General features: G+C 41.8%; 1 protein-coding gene across 1 annotated transcript in view; it reads left to right on the plus strand.

Moving 5' to 3' along the window:
• The window catches only part of LOC311100142 (protein unc-13 homolog B-like), a 125,431-nt gene that overhangs the window by 104,099 nt on the left and 6,737 nt on the right, over positions 1-14,595 (plus strand). Inside the window, exons 28-33 of the mRNA XM_084140921.1 lie at positions 907-1,050; positions 6,222-6,299; positions 6,410-6,487; positions 12,976-13,064; positions 13,242-13,388; positions 13,569-13,692. Coding sequence (XP_083997047.1) covers positions 907-1,050; positions 6,222-6,299; positions 6,410-6,487; positions 12,976-13,064; positions 13,242-13,388; positions 13,569-13,692 — 660 coding nt within the window. The remainder of the gene's footprint in view (positions 1-906; positions 1,051-6,221; positions 6,300-6,409; positions 6,488-12,975; positions 13,065-13,241; positions 13,389-13,568; positions 13,693-14,595) is intronic.

Below are 14,595 nucleotides of genomic sequence, written 5' to 3' on the forward strand. Positions count from 1 at the left end.
TGATATACCACAACTTTCAGCCAATCAGCATTCATTTTCTTTAGAAACTCGGTGGTTCGAGCACTGAATGCTGATTAGCTGACAGCCGTGGTATATCAGACCGTATACCACGGGTGTGACAAAACATGTATTTTTACTGCTCTAATTACTTTGGTAACCAGTTTATAATAGCAATAAGGCACCTCTGGGGTTTGTGGTATATGGCCATTATACCACTGCTAAGGGATGCATCCAGGCACTCCGTGTTGCGTTGTCGCTAAGAATAGTCCTTAGCCGTGGTATATTGGCCATATACCACACCCCCTCTAGCCTTATTGGTTAATTATACCATGGCATTGTTGAATACCAGTTTCTAATGGGCTTGAAGGGCATTCAAAAGTGTGCATTATTTCCCTATAACGCACGGTATATCAGCATGGTAGAATTCAATGGCTATTAGTTCATTCTTACATGTTTTGTTTGAGCTGCTTTTGAAAGCAAAAGTGGAATTAAAAACATTTATTGGCATTGTTGAATTAGATTTTCATAATAGCAAGCTAGGACTGAAGGTTTGGTTAGCTAAACTAGCAAGTCTGTTTGTTTGGTTACCACGACAACTACTGTAGCTATCTCGTAAACTTGCTAGCTACTTCTGTGGATGTTGAACTAATTTCTACCGACAAATGAACACATTTCTAGTGGCAAATGTGTTAAATTATAGCCATGGTATAAAATGGATAATCAACTCGGAAAAAAATGCAACTCTGTGGATGGCCAGTTCCACTCCACTAGCGCATCATGGAACGCGCATTCCACGTCGTTCATTATTTTCCATAGAACGCATAGCCCCTCGTTGATTATTCCTTTGTCAGTTATTCACTATAAACTAGATAGTTACCTTTTGTCTCCGTCCCCTTTTCCTCCCAGTTCCAGCAGACATCTGAGCATGCTCTCTTCTCCTGCTCGGTGGTGGACGTCTTCACCCAGCTCAACCAGAGCTTTGAGATCATCAAGAAACTGGACTGTCCTGACCCCAAGGTCATGGCCCACTACAGCAGACGATTCGCCAAGGTAACCTTACCCTCCTCATCTGACCTACCTGACAGAACTGTGTGTACTCTAGACCAATGCCTGGAAGGATAGATTGCTCTCTCATATCTCCACCCTTTGTGAGATTCATGTTAGGGAGCCTCGTCCTGAGTCATGCTTGATTTGGACTTTTGGCTTGAAATGTTTTTCTAACAATGGGAGGCAGAGTTTTGCATTTGCTCAAACCAGCGTTGTGTTCGAGACCACCTAATGCGAGACCGAGTCAAGACCGAGACTGCAAGTTTCAAATCGTCACCATAACAAAATGTCCAGTATTTCTGTGTGCATATTTCAGAAGAACGTATGGATTCTATAGACATTCAGAATGGTGAAAAAAATGCATGCTGAGGGAAAATTTGAGCCACTCTACACATTTTTACTAACCCAAACACAGTGGGGAACAATGAGGGCCTTCTACGCTTTCAGAGAAAGGCTAAGGATTTATAAAATAATAATAATAATATTATTATTATTTTCAATGACGTTCTGATTTAAGCTCTTAAGTTTTTGTTAGAAAGGAAAGGGTTAACACTGAAGAGATCCAATCAGGATTTTTCTTTGGTGGTCTCTGGGGAGATAAATCTAGTTAGCTAAGTCAGCCATTGGCTAGGCCATCAGAAGCTTGATAGAAGGCATCTGCCATTCAACTGTATTAGGGCAACATTTTGGAGTGACAGTGGAATCAACCAATCACATTGACTGGAAACTTCTGCCTTCTCGAAGGCCAACAGGTCACTGTGCAATAGGGAGCAGTAGTTTTCCCACAGTTTAGCTAGCTATCTTTTGTTGTAGGCTAGTTTGCAGCGGCTGCAGCAGGTGTTATCGAAGAGGATGTTTTTGCTAATTTGTTAGCGTCTCCCTTTTCAAGAATAACTTTCAACAAAAAGTTACGTTTCAAATGATCATCATCTGGTGAGTGGAACTGTGTTTTTTATTGCAGCTCGCATGCTGTTGTTAGCCATCTCTTTCAAAATAACTGACCCTACATGACCAAAAGTATGTGGACACCTGCTCGTCGAACATCTCATTCCAAAATCATGGGCATTTAATATGGAGTTGGTTTCCCCTTTGCTGATATAACAGCCTCCACTCTTCTGGGAAAGCTTTCCACTAGATGTTGGAACATTGCTGCGGGGACTTGCTTCCATTCAGCCACAAGAGCACTAGTGAGGTCGGGCACTGATGTTGGGCGATTAGGCCTTGCTCGCAGTCAGCGTTCCAATTCATCCCAAAAGTGTTCGATGGGGTTGAGGTCAGGGTTCTGTGAAGGCCAGTCAAGTTCTTCCACAACGATCTCGACAAAACATTTCTGTATGGACCTTGCTTTGTACACAGGGGCATTGTCATGCTGAAACAGGAAAGGGCCTTCCCTAAACTGTTGCCACAAAGTTGGAAGCACAGAATCGTCTAGAATGTCATGGTATGCTGTAGTGTTAAGATTTCCCTTCACTGGAACTGAGGGGCCTAGCCCAAACCATGAAAAACAGCTCCAGACCATTATTCTTCCTCCGCCAAACTTTACAGTTAGCACTATGCATTGAGGCAGCGTTTTCCAGGCATCCGCCAAACCCAGATTTGTCCGTCGGACTGGATGGTGAAACGTGATTCATCACTCCAGAGACCGCGTTTCCGCTGCTCCAGAGTCCAATGGCGGCGAGCTTTACACCACTCCAGCCGACGCTTGGCATTGTGCATGGTGATATTAGGCTTGTGTGCAGCTGCTTGGCCATGGAAACCCATTTCATGAAGCTTCCAACAAACAGTTATTGTGCTGACGTTGCTTCCAGAGGCAGTTTGGAACTCTGGGACAGACGTGGACAGACGATTTTTACACGCTTCAGCACTCGGCGGTGTCGTTCTGTGAGCGTGTGTAGCCTACCACTTTGCGGCAGAGCCGTTATTGCTCCTAGACGTTTCCAATTCACAAAAACAGCACTTATAGTTAACCGGGGCAGCTCTAGCAGGGCAGAAATTTGACAAACTGACTTGTTGGAAAGGTGGCATCCTATGACGGTGCCACGTTGAAAATCACTGAGCTCTTCAGTAAGGGCATTTTACTGCCGATGTTTGTCTATGGAGATTGCATAGCTGTGTGCTCGATGTTATACACCTGTCAGCAACGGGTGTGGCTGAAATAGCCAAATTCACTAATTTGAAGAGGTGTCCACATACTTTTGAATGTATAGTGTATGTGTGTGAAACATTGTTGCATTTAAACTTTAGATCACCGGTTACTTTGTGTACTAAACGTGAAATGTTTTTTGCAATGGGAAGTAATAGTTGTACATTTCCATTGGGCCCTATGCAGTTTTGTAGTGGTGCCTGGAGAAATGGGTCCTGTGTGAAGGAAAGGCGCCCTGTGTGAAAAATCCAATGTATTCCTATAGATTTGTCAGATTTTCACTGTCAAAATGTGATGTTCTAAGTCCACAATAATGCTTAAACCACATCAGGAGACCATTTTTGAGGTCTGGGAAAAATCAAAATAATATATTTTTGGAGGGTGTAGTTGCCCTTTACTTCAATTGAACAAAACAAATGCCCTCACCATTGATACAAATCAGCATTATATATTTCTGTCAAGTAGGCCTACATTGCAGTCAACATTTAATTGGGAAGTTTTTTTGGGAAAGCCTTTAGAAATGTTCATGCAAACAGCACATGATGAATGCAAATAGCCTACTAACCAAGACTAAGGACCGAAATTTTTCAATACCTGGTTTGCATACCCATTGTTGGCTTAGTTAGCAATTACAGGTAGATATCATAAGTTGAAACGTCTTTCCTACCTACCGGCTACCGATATCATTCTTCTGTGAGCTACTCCATGCGACAAACAGTTGAGAGCTGCGCGCTCTTGTTGCCTGCAGATTATATTCTGCTGAAACAAGGCTATGTGTGCTGCGAGCATATTAATATATTTCACGTGCTTTGCAATTGTGTAGGCTACTTTGTGCATTATTTCTCTATTGTACTACATAATTAATAATGTGTATACCTCCAGTACACTACTTTGATACTGTATGCAACAGAAGGGATTAAGGAGTGCGTATAGGCAATGCCCACAAAAAAACAAGTGAGTATAGGGCGTATACCTGCATATAGCCTCCACTAAAAGTGCACTCTCCTACATGAGTACGCTGGTATTACAGTTGATCTCCTTTCAGCATCACGAGCCTGTCACACACTTAAGGCCTATGTCCAATAGGTTTGCCACTGTGCAAACATGTCTATAATAGATATTTACATTTACATTTTAGTCATTTAGCAGACGCTCTTATCCAGAGCGACTTACAGTTAGTGAGTGCAGACATTATTTTTTAATACTGCCCCCCCGTGTCTCCCCTTACTAATGGTGAGCATGCAACTTTCCAACAATTTCCCCCACTCTTCCCTACTAGCTAGTCAAGGAAATTCAGACAAAGTTAGACAATTTGTAAATGAAAGTAAAGGACAGTAATTGTTTCTCATGGTCTGAGAGTCCTTTAGGTACCTTTTGGCAAACTCCAAGCGGGCTATCATGTGCCTTTTTACTGAGGAGTGGCTTCCGTCTGGCCATTCTATCGTAAAGGCCTGATTTGGTGGAGTGCTACAGAGATGGCTGACCTTCTGGAAGGTTCTCCCATCTCCACAGAGGAACTCTGGAGCTCTGTCAGAGTGACCATCGGGTTCTTGGTCACCTCCCTGATTGCTCAGTTTGGCCAGGCAGCCAGCTCTAGGAAGAGTCTTGGTGGTTCCAAACTTCTACCATTTAAGAATGATGGAGGCCACTGTGTTCTTGCGGACCTTCAATGCTGCAGACATTTTTTGGTACCCTTCCCCTGATCTGTGGCCCTACACAACATTGTCTCGGAGCTCTACGGACAATTTCTTCGACCTCATGGCTTGGTTTTTGCTCTGACATGCACTGTCAACTGTGGGACCTTATATAGACAGGTGTGTGCCTTTCCAAATCATGTCCAATCAATTGAATTTACCACAGGTGGACTCCAATCAAGTTGGAGAAACATCTCAAGGATGATCAATAGAAACAGGATGCACCTGAGCTCAATTTAGTCTCATAGCAAAAGGTCTGAATACTTATGTAAATAAGGTATTTCAGTTTTTAATTTTTTATAAATGTGCAAAAATGTTTTTAAAAAAATAGTTTTTTGCTTTGTCATTATGGGGTATTGTGTGTAGATTGAGGGGAAAAATTATTTAATCAATTGTAGAATAAGGCTGTAACATAACAAAATGTGGAAAAGGTAAAGGGGTCTGAATACTTTCCAAATGCACTGTATGTTTCAAGAAAGAAGTGTATTTATTTTGCCTGGCGAAGCCTTTTATGCACTGACTGAATGGAAGCTGATAATTATTCATTTTTTACTCCGCTGGTCTCTGGAAGAAATTACAATTCCTCACTGTCCAAAACCGAGTCAAGACCGAGTAAAAATGTATCCCACACCCAGACAAGACCGAGACACTCAATATGTGGTCTCAAAAGCGAGACCGGTCTCGAGTACAACAACACTAGCTCAAACCTTTGAAATATCCCCAAATCTTATTAAAGTGATTAATGATCATGACCGCCCAGAGCATTTTCTTCATCGGTAAACAGCCAACTCTGCCCTTTTGAGAAATCTTTGCCATTGCTTTTCTTATTTGAGAGTACTATACGCTTATTACAGATATGAGCCCCAGTAAATCACATTTCAATAAAAGCAGCCAGAGCATTGTCTGGGGGACTTTCACATTTGTCTAAAAGGAATTGGATATTATATGTTCTCATTAAATCAAAATTACTAATGGGACAAAATCCTTGAATGTACCCTCTCTCCTTCTCCCTGGGGCTGGGGCTAGGGCTAGCCTAACCTGGGGCTGGGGCTAGATCCCTGGGGCTAGCCTGGCCAGGCACAGCTTATAGAGAGACTGGTTCTGCATCACAAAGAATACATTCATACTTTGAGGCCTTTTGCCAGTAACCTCACATACCCCCACTTTATGTTTACCCAATAACCACACTAGCCTCTAACAAGTGTAAAAAGGCCACTTCCCATTCACAGAAAAGGATGACAGTCATTTAGTGGTTGGGATTAGATATATTTCCAAGGACACTGAAACCTCACCCATATTTAGTTGGACACTGTAATGACTTGTTTTCCTCCCCACAGACTATTGCCAAAGTTCTTCTGCAGTACAGTGCCATTCTGACCAAGAGCTTCCCCTCCTACTCTGACAAAGAGAAGATCGTAAGTCTTCATATCCTGCCTACACAACATATCCTTGGTGGGTTTTTTTTGCTGAGTTTTAAAAGGGTCTCTGTATCTATCTATCACTTTCTCTCTCTTCCCCTGTGTAGCCATGCGTACTGATGAATAATGTGCAGCAGTTGCGTATCCAGCTGGAGAAGATGTTTGAGTCCATGGGTGCCAAACAGGTAAGCAGCAACACTATGTATAGGAAGAAGAGATAATAAGAAATAGCTTATTCCACAGATGGGTAAGATGGAGCCGGGTGGAAGGTGGGGGTGAACAGTGTTCTTCCTCACTGTGCTACGGACCACCAGGAACCTCCTGGAGAAGACTACAGGTGCGGTGTGTCTCTTGGCTCATGCAGCTGATTGAGCAGACTAGTAGGTTTGGATTTAAAGGAGTGAATGATGTGCTACTCTGGCATCACACCTAGAGAAATAAAGAATCTCAGCTATGTGTGAAGTTGTGAACATATGGTTCAATGATGTTGAAACTGCTCTTCATAGACAAGATTATGAACATGGTATTTGTGTCTTTCTGTACCAGATAGTAAACGAGGAAGCAATGGTATGGAGATGGTCCACATGATTTAGAGCAGTGGTTCTCAACTGGTTTTGCCTCTGGACCTAAATTGAACCAGGTTGTCTGTCGCAACTCAATATTTGCATCCCAACTACTTTTTATGATAATTTGATAGTAAATGTAGCAGTAATATGACAAGGGAACAATAGTCCCACCTTTTTCATTGTCAATAATTCCTTGTTGCCCATATTCTTGATGAAGAATATTAAGCTCACTGGTTTGAGACCACAAAATCAACCAAATCCGCTAAATAGTTCTCTATTGAAAATATCGTGAATATTGAATATTTCTTTTTTTTCACATTAACATACAGTGGGGGGAAAAAGTATTTAGTCAGCCACCAATTGTGCAAGTTCTCCCACTTAAAAAGATGAGAGAGACCTGTAATTTTCATCATAGGTACACGTCAACTATGACAGACGAAATGAGAAAAAAAAATCCAGAAAATCCCATTGTAGGATTTTTTATAAATTTAATTGCAAATGATGGTGGAAAATAAGTATTTGGTCACCTACAAACAAGCAAGATTTCTGGCTCTCTCAGACCTGTAACTTCTTCTTTAAGAGGCTCCTCTGTCCTCCACTCGTTACCTGTATTAATGGCACCTGTTTGAACTTGTTATCAGTATAAAAGACACCTGTCCACAACCTCAAACAGTCACACTCCAAACTCCACTATGGCCAAGACCAAAGAGCTGTCAAAGGACACCAGAAACACAATTGTAGACCTGCACCAGGCTGGGAAGACTGAATCTGCAATAGGTAAGCAGCTTGGTTTGAAGAAATCAACTGTGGGAGCAATTATTAGGAAATGGAAGACATACAAGACCACTGATAATCTCCCTCGATCTGGGGCTCCACACAAGATCTCACCCCGTGGGGTCAAAATGATCACAAGAACGGTGAGCAAAAATCCCAGAACCACACGGGGGGACCTAGTGAATGACCTGCAGAGAGCTGGGACCAAAGTAACAAAGCCTACCATCAGTAACACACTACGCCGCCAGGGACTCAAATCCTGCAGTGCCAGACGTGTCCCCCTGCTTAAGCCAGTACATTTCCAGGCCCGTCTGAAGTTTGCTAGAGTGCATTTGGATGATCCAGAAGAGGATTGGGAGAATGTCATATGGTCAGATGAAACCAAAATATAACTTTTTGGTAAAAACTCAACTTGTCGTGTTTGGAGGACAAAGAATGCTGAGTTGCATCCAAAGAACACCATGCCTACTGTGAAGCATGGGGGTGGAAACATCATGCTTTGGGGCTGTTTTTCTGCAAAGGGACCAGGACGACTGATCCGTGTAAAGGAAAGAATTAATGGGGCCATGTATCGTGAGATTTTGAGTGAAAACCTCCTTCCATCAGCAAGGGCATTGAAGATGAAACGTGGCTGGGTCTTTCAGCATGACAATGATCCCCAACAAACCGCCCGGCCAACGAAGGAGTGGCTTCGTAAGAAGCATTTCAAGGTCCTGGAGTGGCCTAGCCAGTCTCCAGATCTCAACCCCATAGAAAATCTTTGGAGGGAGTTGAAAGTCCGTGTTGCCCAGCGACAGCCCCAAAACATCACTGCTCTAGAGGAGATCTGCATGGAGGAATGGGCCAAAATACCAGCAACAGTGTGTGAAAACCTTGTGAAGACTTACAGAAAACGTTTGACCTGTGTCATTGCCAACAAAGGGTATATAAAAAAGTATTGAGAGACTTTTGTTATTGACCAAATACTTATTTTCCACCATAATTTGCAAATAAATTCATTAAAAATCCTACAATGTGATTTTCTGGATTTATTTTCATCATTTTGTCTGTCATAGTTGACGTGTACCTATGATGAAAATTACAGGCCTCTCTCATCTTTTTAAGTGGGAGAACTTGCACAATTGGTGGCTGACTAAATACTTTTTTTCCCCACTGTATGCCCATGTTGATTTATATTATTTCCCTAGATCAACTTCCTAGAGGGTATTAAGCTGTGTACAGTATATAGGTTTTCATGACCTTCCCTCTGTTTAGCATCCCTAGTTAAGAGCACAATGTAGTATATGTATGTTAAGTATGAAGAGGACCGGCTTTATTCTGAATTATTGTCCCATTCTTACTGAGTAGTAACTGAGTTATTATTTTGTTTGGATGTTGAGTAAAGTGGTTAGTAGTTTGGCCTAGTAATCCCTTAGTTTTGGCTTACACACCCATGATTGAATTATAGCAATAAACTTTAAGAACTTGAGTTTAAATAGATGTTTCCTTCACTGCTAAAGATTGATAGCAGGTGGATGATGATGATGATGATGATGATGAAGAAGAGGAAGAGAAGGTGGCTGTGCTTTCCCTTTTGGTTGGGGACAGTTTGATAGTTACCAAAGTGGTGGTGTAGATAGAGCGTCTAACTCACCTCCCCCATGACCAGCAAGTCATAACTGATTTATGAGGAGAGAGACTCTGGTGGGTTTATGACATCATTAGAAGACTGAACATGGAGACTGTAGAATAGAGTTAACCCCACAGAGATCTTATTAAATTATTCAAATTCCTAATTCTATGGTTCACCTTCTATAGAGCCTTTAGGAATCCCCATAGTAAAACCATAGACGACTCAATTAGCTTTCTCTGATGATAGCTCCCTGCGGCCTATTAGAGGTGAGTATTTAGTCTTTTACAGTGTAATGGAAAGAACTTCTGCACACCGAGGATCAATTTCAGTGATTAGGGCTGTGAAAGTGTGAAATGCATATAGGGAACTAGCATCCAGAATTGTTTGTGTATTCACTGCTGATGAATGGCATATGGCTTGTGGTTGGGTTTTTGTAACGTAAGTCATTCAGTGTTACATTCTAATGAATGCAGATAGTGGAACTTTAATCTGAGCTCTGTGGTTTCGAAGAAGCACAACTCTGGGGTCGTGTGATGCCGAGGTGTTGTCTTGTTTGTGTCACGGCTCCGGCAGGGGAGGAGGGAGATATGGGATGTGTGTGGGAGGGAATGATTAGGAAGTGAGTTTTCAGAGGAAGCTTAAGAGAAAGAGTTCACAGGAACTTCACAGTACACGCTGCCACGCTCTCATCTGCCTGTCAAGACAAGTTAAGCACTTGAAAGACGAGACACACCGTTGGAGTAAACTTTTTTGCAGTTTTTGGTATGGTCGTAGATCGTTGACTGATAATGGCTATTCTACTGTACACCTCTTTATCTGTATCCTGGAAAGCCTTCACACAGGTATTCATTATAGTCACTCTGACCTTCGAACTGTGGCGCTGACTTTTCTCACTTATTAGGAATAAAATAAACTTGGGCATTTCCCCCCCTTTTTTTTTCTCCCCCAGGGCAACATGGGCAAAATGTTTGCATGGCGGCAGGTGGGTGTAAGATGAGGATATTATATATGTGAATGTATGGACATTCTGTACATGGATATATATATATATATATATATATATATATATATATATATATATATATATATATATATATATATATATATATACAGTAATATATCGTTTTTGAACCTCAAGTAGAAAACTGACGATGATCCCTTTTCCATACAGAAAATGATACTGTACCATCATTGTTGGCATAGTCGACTGCTGTAACTTGTAAACCAGTGTATCAACTCCCAGTGTATCAATCAGTTCTCTGAGGGTGAGATCAACCGTTCTGCCTCTGGCTAAGTTGGAGGTTCACAGAATGTTTTAGTTTTTTTGTCTCACTCCAACCCTTCAGGAAAGTGTGGGGGTGGTTGAGGAGGACCAAGTTGAGGTTTGTTGTTGGTGTAGTAGAGGTTTGTCAACACACGCATTCACCACGTCATTGTGCCGTCTCCTGGTGGAACCAGACACTGTCATGGTTTCCCTGGTGATTGATCTTGTTGGGTTTTTCACTTGTCATCTGTTTGGTAAATATCTTTCCTTTTATGACCAAGGTGTTATCCTTAACCTGTCCTCCAACTCCAAGTGCAGTCTTCTCGCTATCCATTACACAGATATCTCCTTCCCACAATGTAATTTTCTCCTAGACTGCTGTGGAATCAATTTATTTGTTATTTTCTTTATTTTGTTTGCAAAGACTGACAAAAAGAAGGTGTGTTCATTACAAACAAATGTTCCATACATACAGTATGTGCTCGCACAGTATGCATGCAAAGGTTTACTTGACCACTTTTACTTTACTTGACCCTTTTTATAAATGTATTTTGATTAAATTAGTTTGCGTTACAGGTAGAGAGATATCTGTTGTGCTTGATCATCTCTATGTGTTAGTACATATAGGTAACTGCCAAAATAAAGGAAACACTTGCGTAAATGAGGGTTATGGCGGCTCTGTTATGGTGTGGAGTGCATTTCCTGGCATGGTTTAGGTCCACTCAACCCCTTATACGGCAAGGTAAATGCCATTCTGAGTGATCAACTTCAACCTATGGTGAATAATTTCTATCCTGATGGGAGTGGTCTCTTCCAGGATGACAATGCCGCCATCCACAGGGCACGAGTGGTCACTGAATGGTTTGATGAGCATGAAAACGATGTAAACCATATACCATGGCCGTCTCAGTCACCAGATCTCAACCCAATTGAACACTTATGGGAGTTTCTAGAGAGTGTTTTCTACCACCATCAACAAAACAACAAATTATGGAATTTCTCACGGAAGAATGGTGTCACATCCCTCCAATAGACTTGTAGAATCTATGCCAAGGCGCATTGAAGCTGTTCTGGCGGCTCGTGGTGGCCCTACGCCCAATTAAGACACTTTATGTTGGTGTTTCCTTAATTTTGGCAGTTACCTGTTGCTATCCATAGTTATTGCAACAACAGACACATTTGACAGGCTTTATTTTTTTTTATTTTTTTTTCCTTTCAAAGATTGATGCACCACAAGAGGAAACGGTGGGTTTCTCCCTGCGTTGTGTTATGGAGGGGTAGCTATGCTGCTCACAAAAATGACACTGGTTCATTGGTCAAAAGATTTACCAATCGGTTTTCATTTGCTTTTCAGATATTTGCCATATAGCAGTGTGGGTTGTTTTTACCCAATACTATCTCTTCATAAGAGACGGCAATACATGTTGCCGTATCTTTTTTCCCCTACCACTCTCTGATAGCCTGAAAAGAAAGAGGAGAAGGTGAGTGTAGTAAGGATGTGATGTCCTCAGTGAGTGGCCATCCCCACTAACACACTCTCATGTATCACTGTCACTAAAAGTCACATACTCAGCAGTATACACACGTACAGGATGCTCATGAAAAACCTACTCAGTCTCTCCCTATAGCCCCTGTAAGCCTTACTTGTATCCACTGGTGCAGAACTCATTAAGTAGTCTCCCCCACAGCTGTCCTATACTGTACCCTGGTCTACACTCTAGACATGTAGTCTCTGGCAGTCCATGTATTAGCTGGCTTATTGTAGCATTAGCTTAATGGGCCGCATCATGTTGTCATCTGTCTGGCTGGGGTTGCTTTAGGCCTCTGTGAGATGGTTTCTGTCAGACCGATGCTGTGGTTGTAGAACTGGGACACATTGTGACCCCTGGTGGCTCCTCTAATAGTGTGTACCTCTGAGTCAATATCATGAATCTGCTGTCATATTAAACCTCAATTTTCTTTCATCTTCTTTCTTTGAAGGTGGTGATTATTAAGGGGGGGAAAGGTGGGTTAGTCTGCAGGAGTGTGTCTAATAAAACAGAGTGACTGTAACTAACTGGAAGAGAAGTAGCAGTGATATGTTGTGTATTGGAATTAAAGGGGATCTCTCCTGTTTTCACCGTTGCTATGAAAATGATGTTTGAATGACCATTGCCTTTTCTTGCATTGCGTGTTCATTTACTGGCGAAAAGAAAGAAATGTCTCCATTGCTGCTGGATTATTGTGTGTGCTCTACTTTGACTTGCAATGTGCATACTTTACAGTATGTGTATTCTCTGGAGTCAGGGAATTATCTTGGTGTTTTTTTTCTCCCATATTTATGGTTTTTGAGAATCATGCTAAGCTGATATAAAATGTTACATGGTAAAGTAAAACATGTGCTGTACTCATACTTATCAGACTATCTCTGTGTACTTCTCTGTGTCTGTCTGTCTGCCTTTCTCTGTCTGCCTGTAGCTGGACACAGACGCTAGTGACCTCCTGAATGAGCTTCAGATCAAGCTGAACAATGTGCTGGATGAGCTGAGTACCACATTTGGAAACAGGTACACACACCCACACACACAACACAGTCCCAAGATTCAAACATGTACACTCTCCCCAGACTCTATAACTCTGTCACTCACTCATAATGTTTGTGCTGTAGTCTCATTGCACACAGCCTCTGTAGTATATGGAGTCCATTTTGGCTCTGACCCCTGTGGCTCCTTTCTCTCCTGTAGTTTCCATGTCCGTATTGATGACTGTATGAGACAGATGGCCTCTCTGCTGTACCAAATCAAGGGCCCAGTCAACGCCAACAGCCGCAACATGGTGGAGGCCGACTCCGACAACATGCTGCGGCCACTCATGGACTTCCTGGATTCAAAGTGAGTGGATCCCTTGAATCCCTCCTGCTTCCCTATGGCCACTGATTTGGTGGTGTACATTTAAGGGCCTTCTCTCTGAAGTCAAAGGTTTTATTGTCAGTATGTTGTGCCATGTTGCATGATTGTGTATTTGTTGATGTGTTATGTGTGGTGTCCCACTGAACGTGTGTGTGTGTGCAGGTTGACGCTGTTTGCCAAGGCGTGTGAGAAGACTGTTCTGAAGCGGGTTCTGAAGGAGCTGTGGAGGATTGTGATGAGTAGCCTGGAGAAGACCATCGTCCTGCCGCAAGGAAATGACACCTTTGTAAGACCTAACACCCTCAACCTTTACCTTAAAAACGCCAAACACACTCTCCTAATGCTATGGGTGTTCCTCTCCTCCCCATATGGAAATAAAATACATTTCAATATATTTAACCTCAAGTAAAATGTATTTCAAATACATGTAGATACATTTACATCTTTGTTCAAATGCATGTAATGCCTGACAATATTCCAGAAATGCTTGGCTATGACATCTATTCTACAGGGTGGCCAAAGTGGTTCCTAATTCGGCTTCTTAAATTACTCTTTACGTATTGATCAATGGAGATACAGTGGGGAAAAAAAGTATTTAGTCAGCCACCAATTGTGCAAGATCTCCCACTTAAAAAGATGAGAGAGGCCTGTAATTTTCATCATAGGTACACGTCAACTATGACAGACAAATTGAGAAAAGAAAATCCAGAAAATCACATTGTAGGATTTTTAATGAATTTATTTGCAAATGATGGTGGAAAATAAGTATTTGGTCACCTACAAACAAGCAAGATTTCTGGCTCTCACAGACCTGTAACTTCTTCTTTAAGAGGCTCCTCTGTCCTCCACTCGTTACCTGTATTAATGGCACCTGTTTGAACAAAGGGTATATAACAAAGTATTGAGAAACTTTTGTTATTGACCAAATACTTATTTTCCACCATAATTTTCAAATAAATTCATTAAAAATCCTGCAATGTGATTTTCTGGATTTTTTTTCCTCATTTTGTCTGTCATAGTTGACATGTACCTATGATGAAAATTACAGGCCTCTCTCATCTTTTTAAGTGGGAGAACTTGCACAATTGGTGGCTGACTAAATACTTTTTTTCCCCACTGTACTTTTTTGGGCCACCAAGCCAAAACTTTGGCAGTGATATAATTTAAATTGTGTTGGTGAGTGATTGTC

This window comes from Coregonus lavaretus, assembly GCF_964263955.1.
Source record: "Coregonus lavaretus genome assembly, chromosome: 24".
NCBI lineage: Eukaryota > Metazoa > Chordata > Actinopteri > Salmoniformes > Salmonidae > Coregonus > Coregonus lavaretus.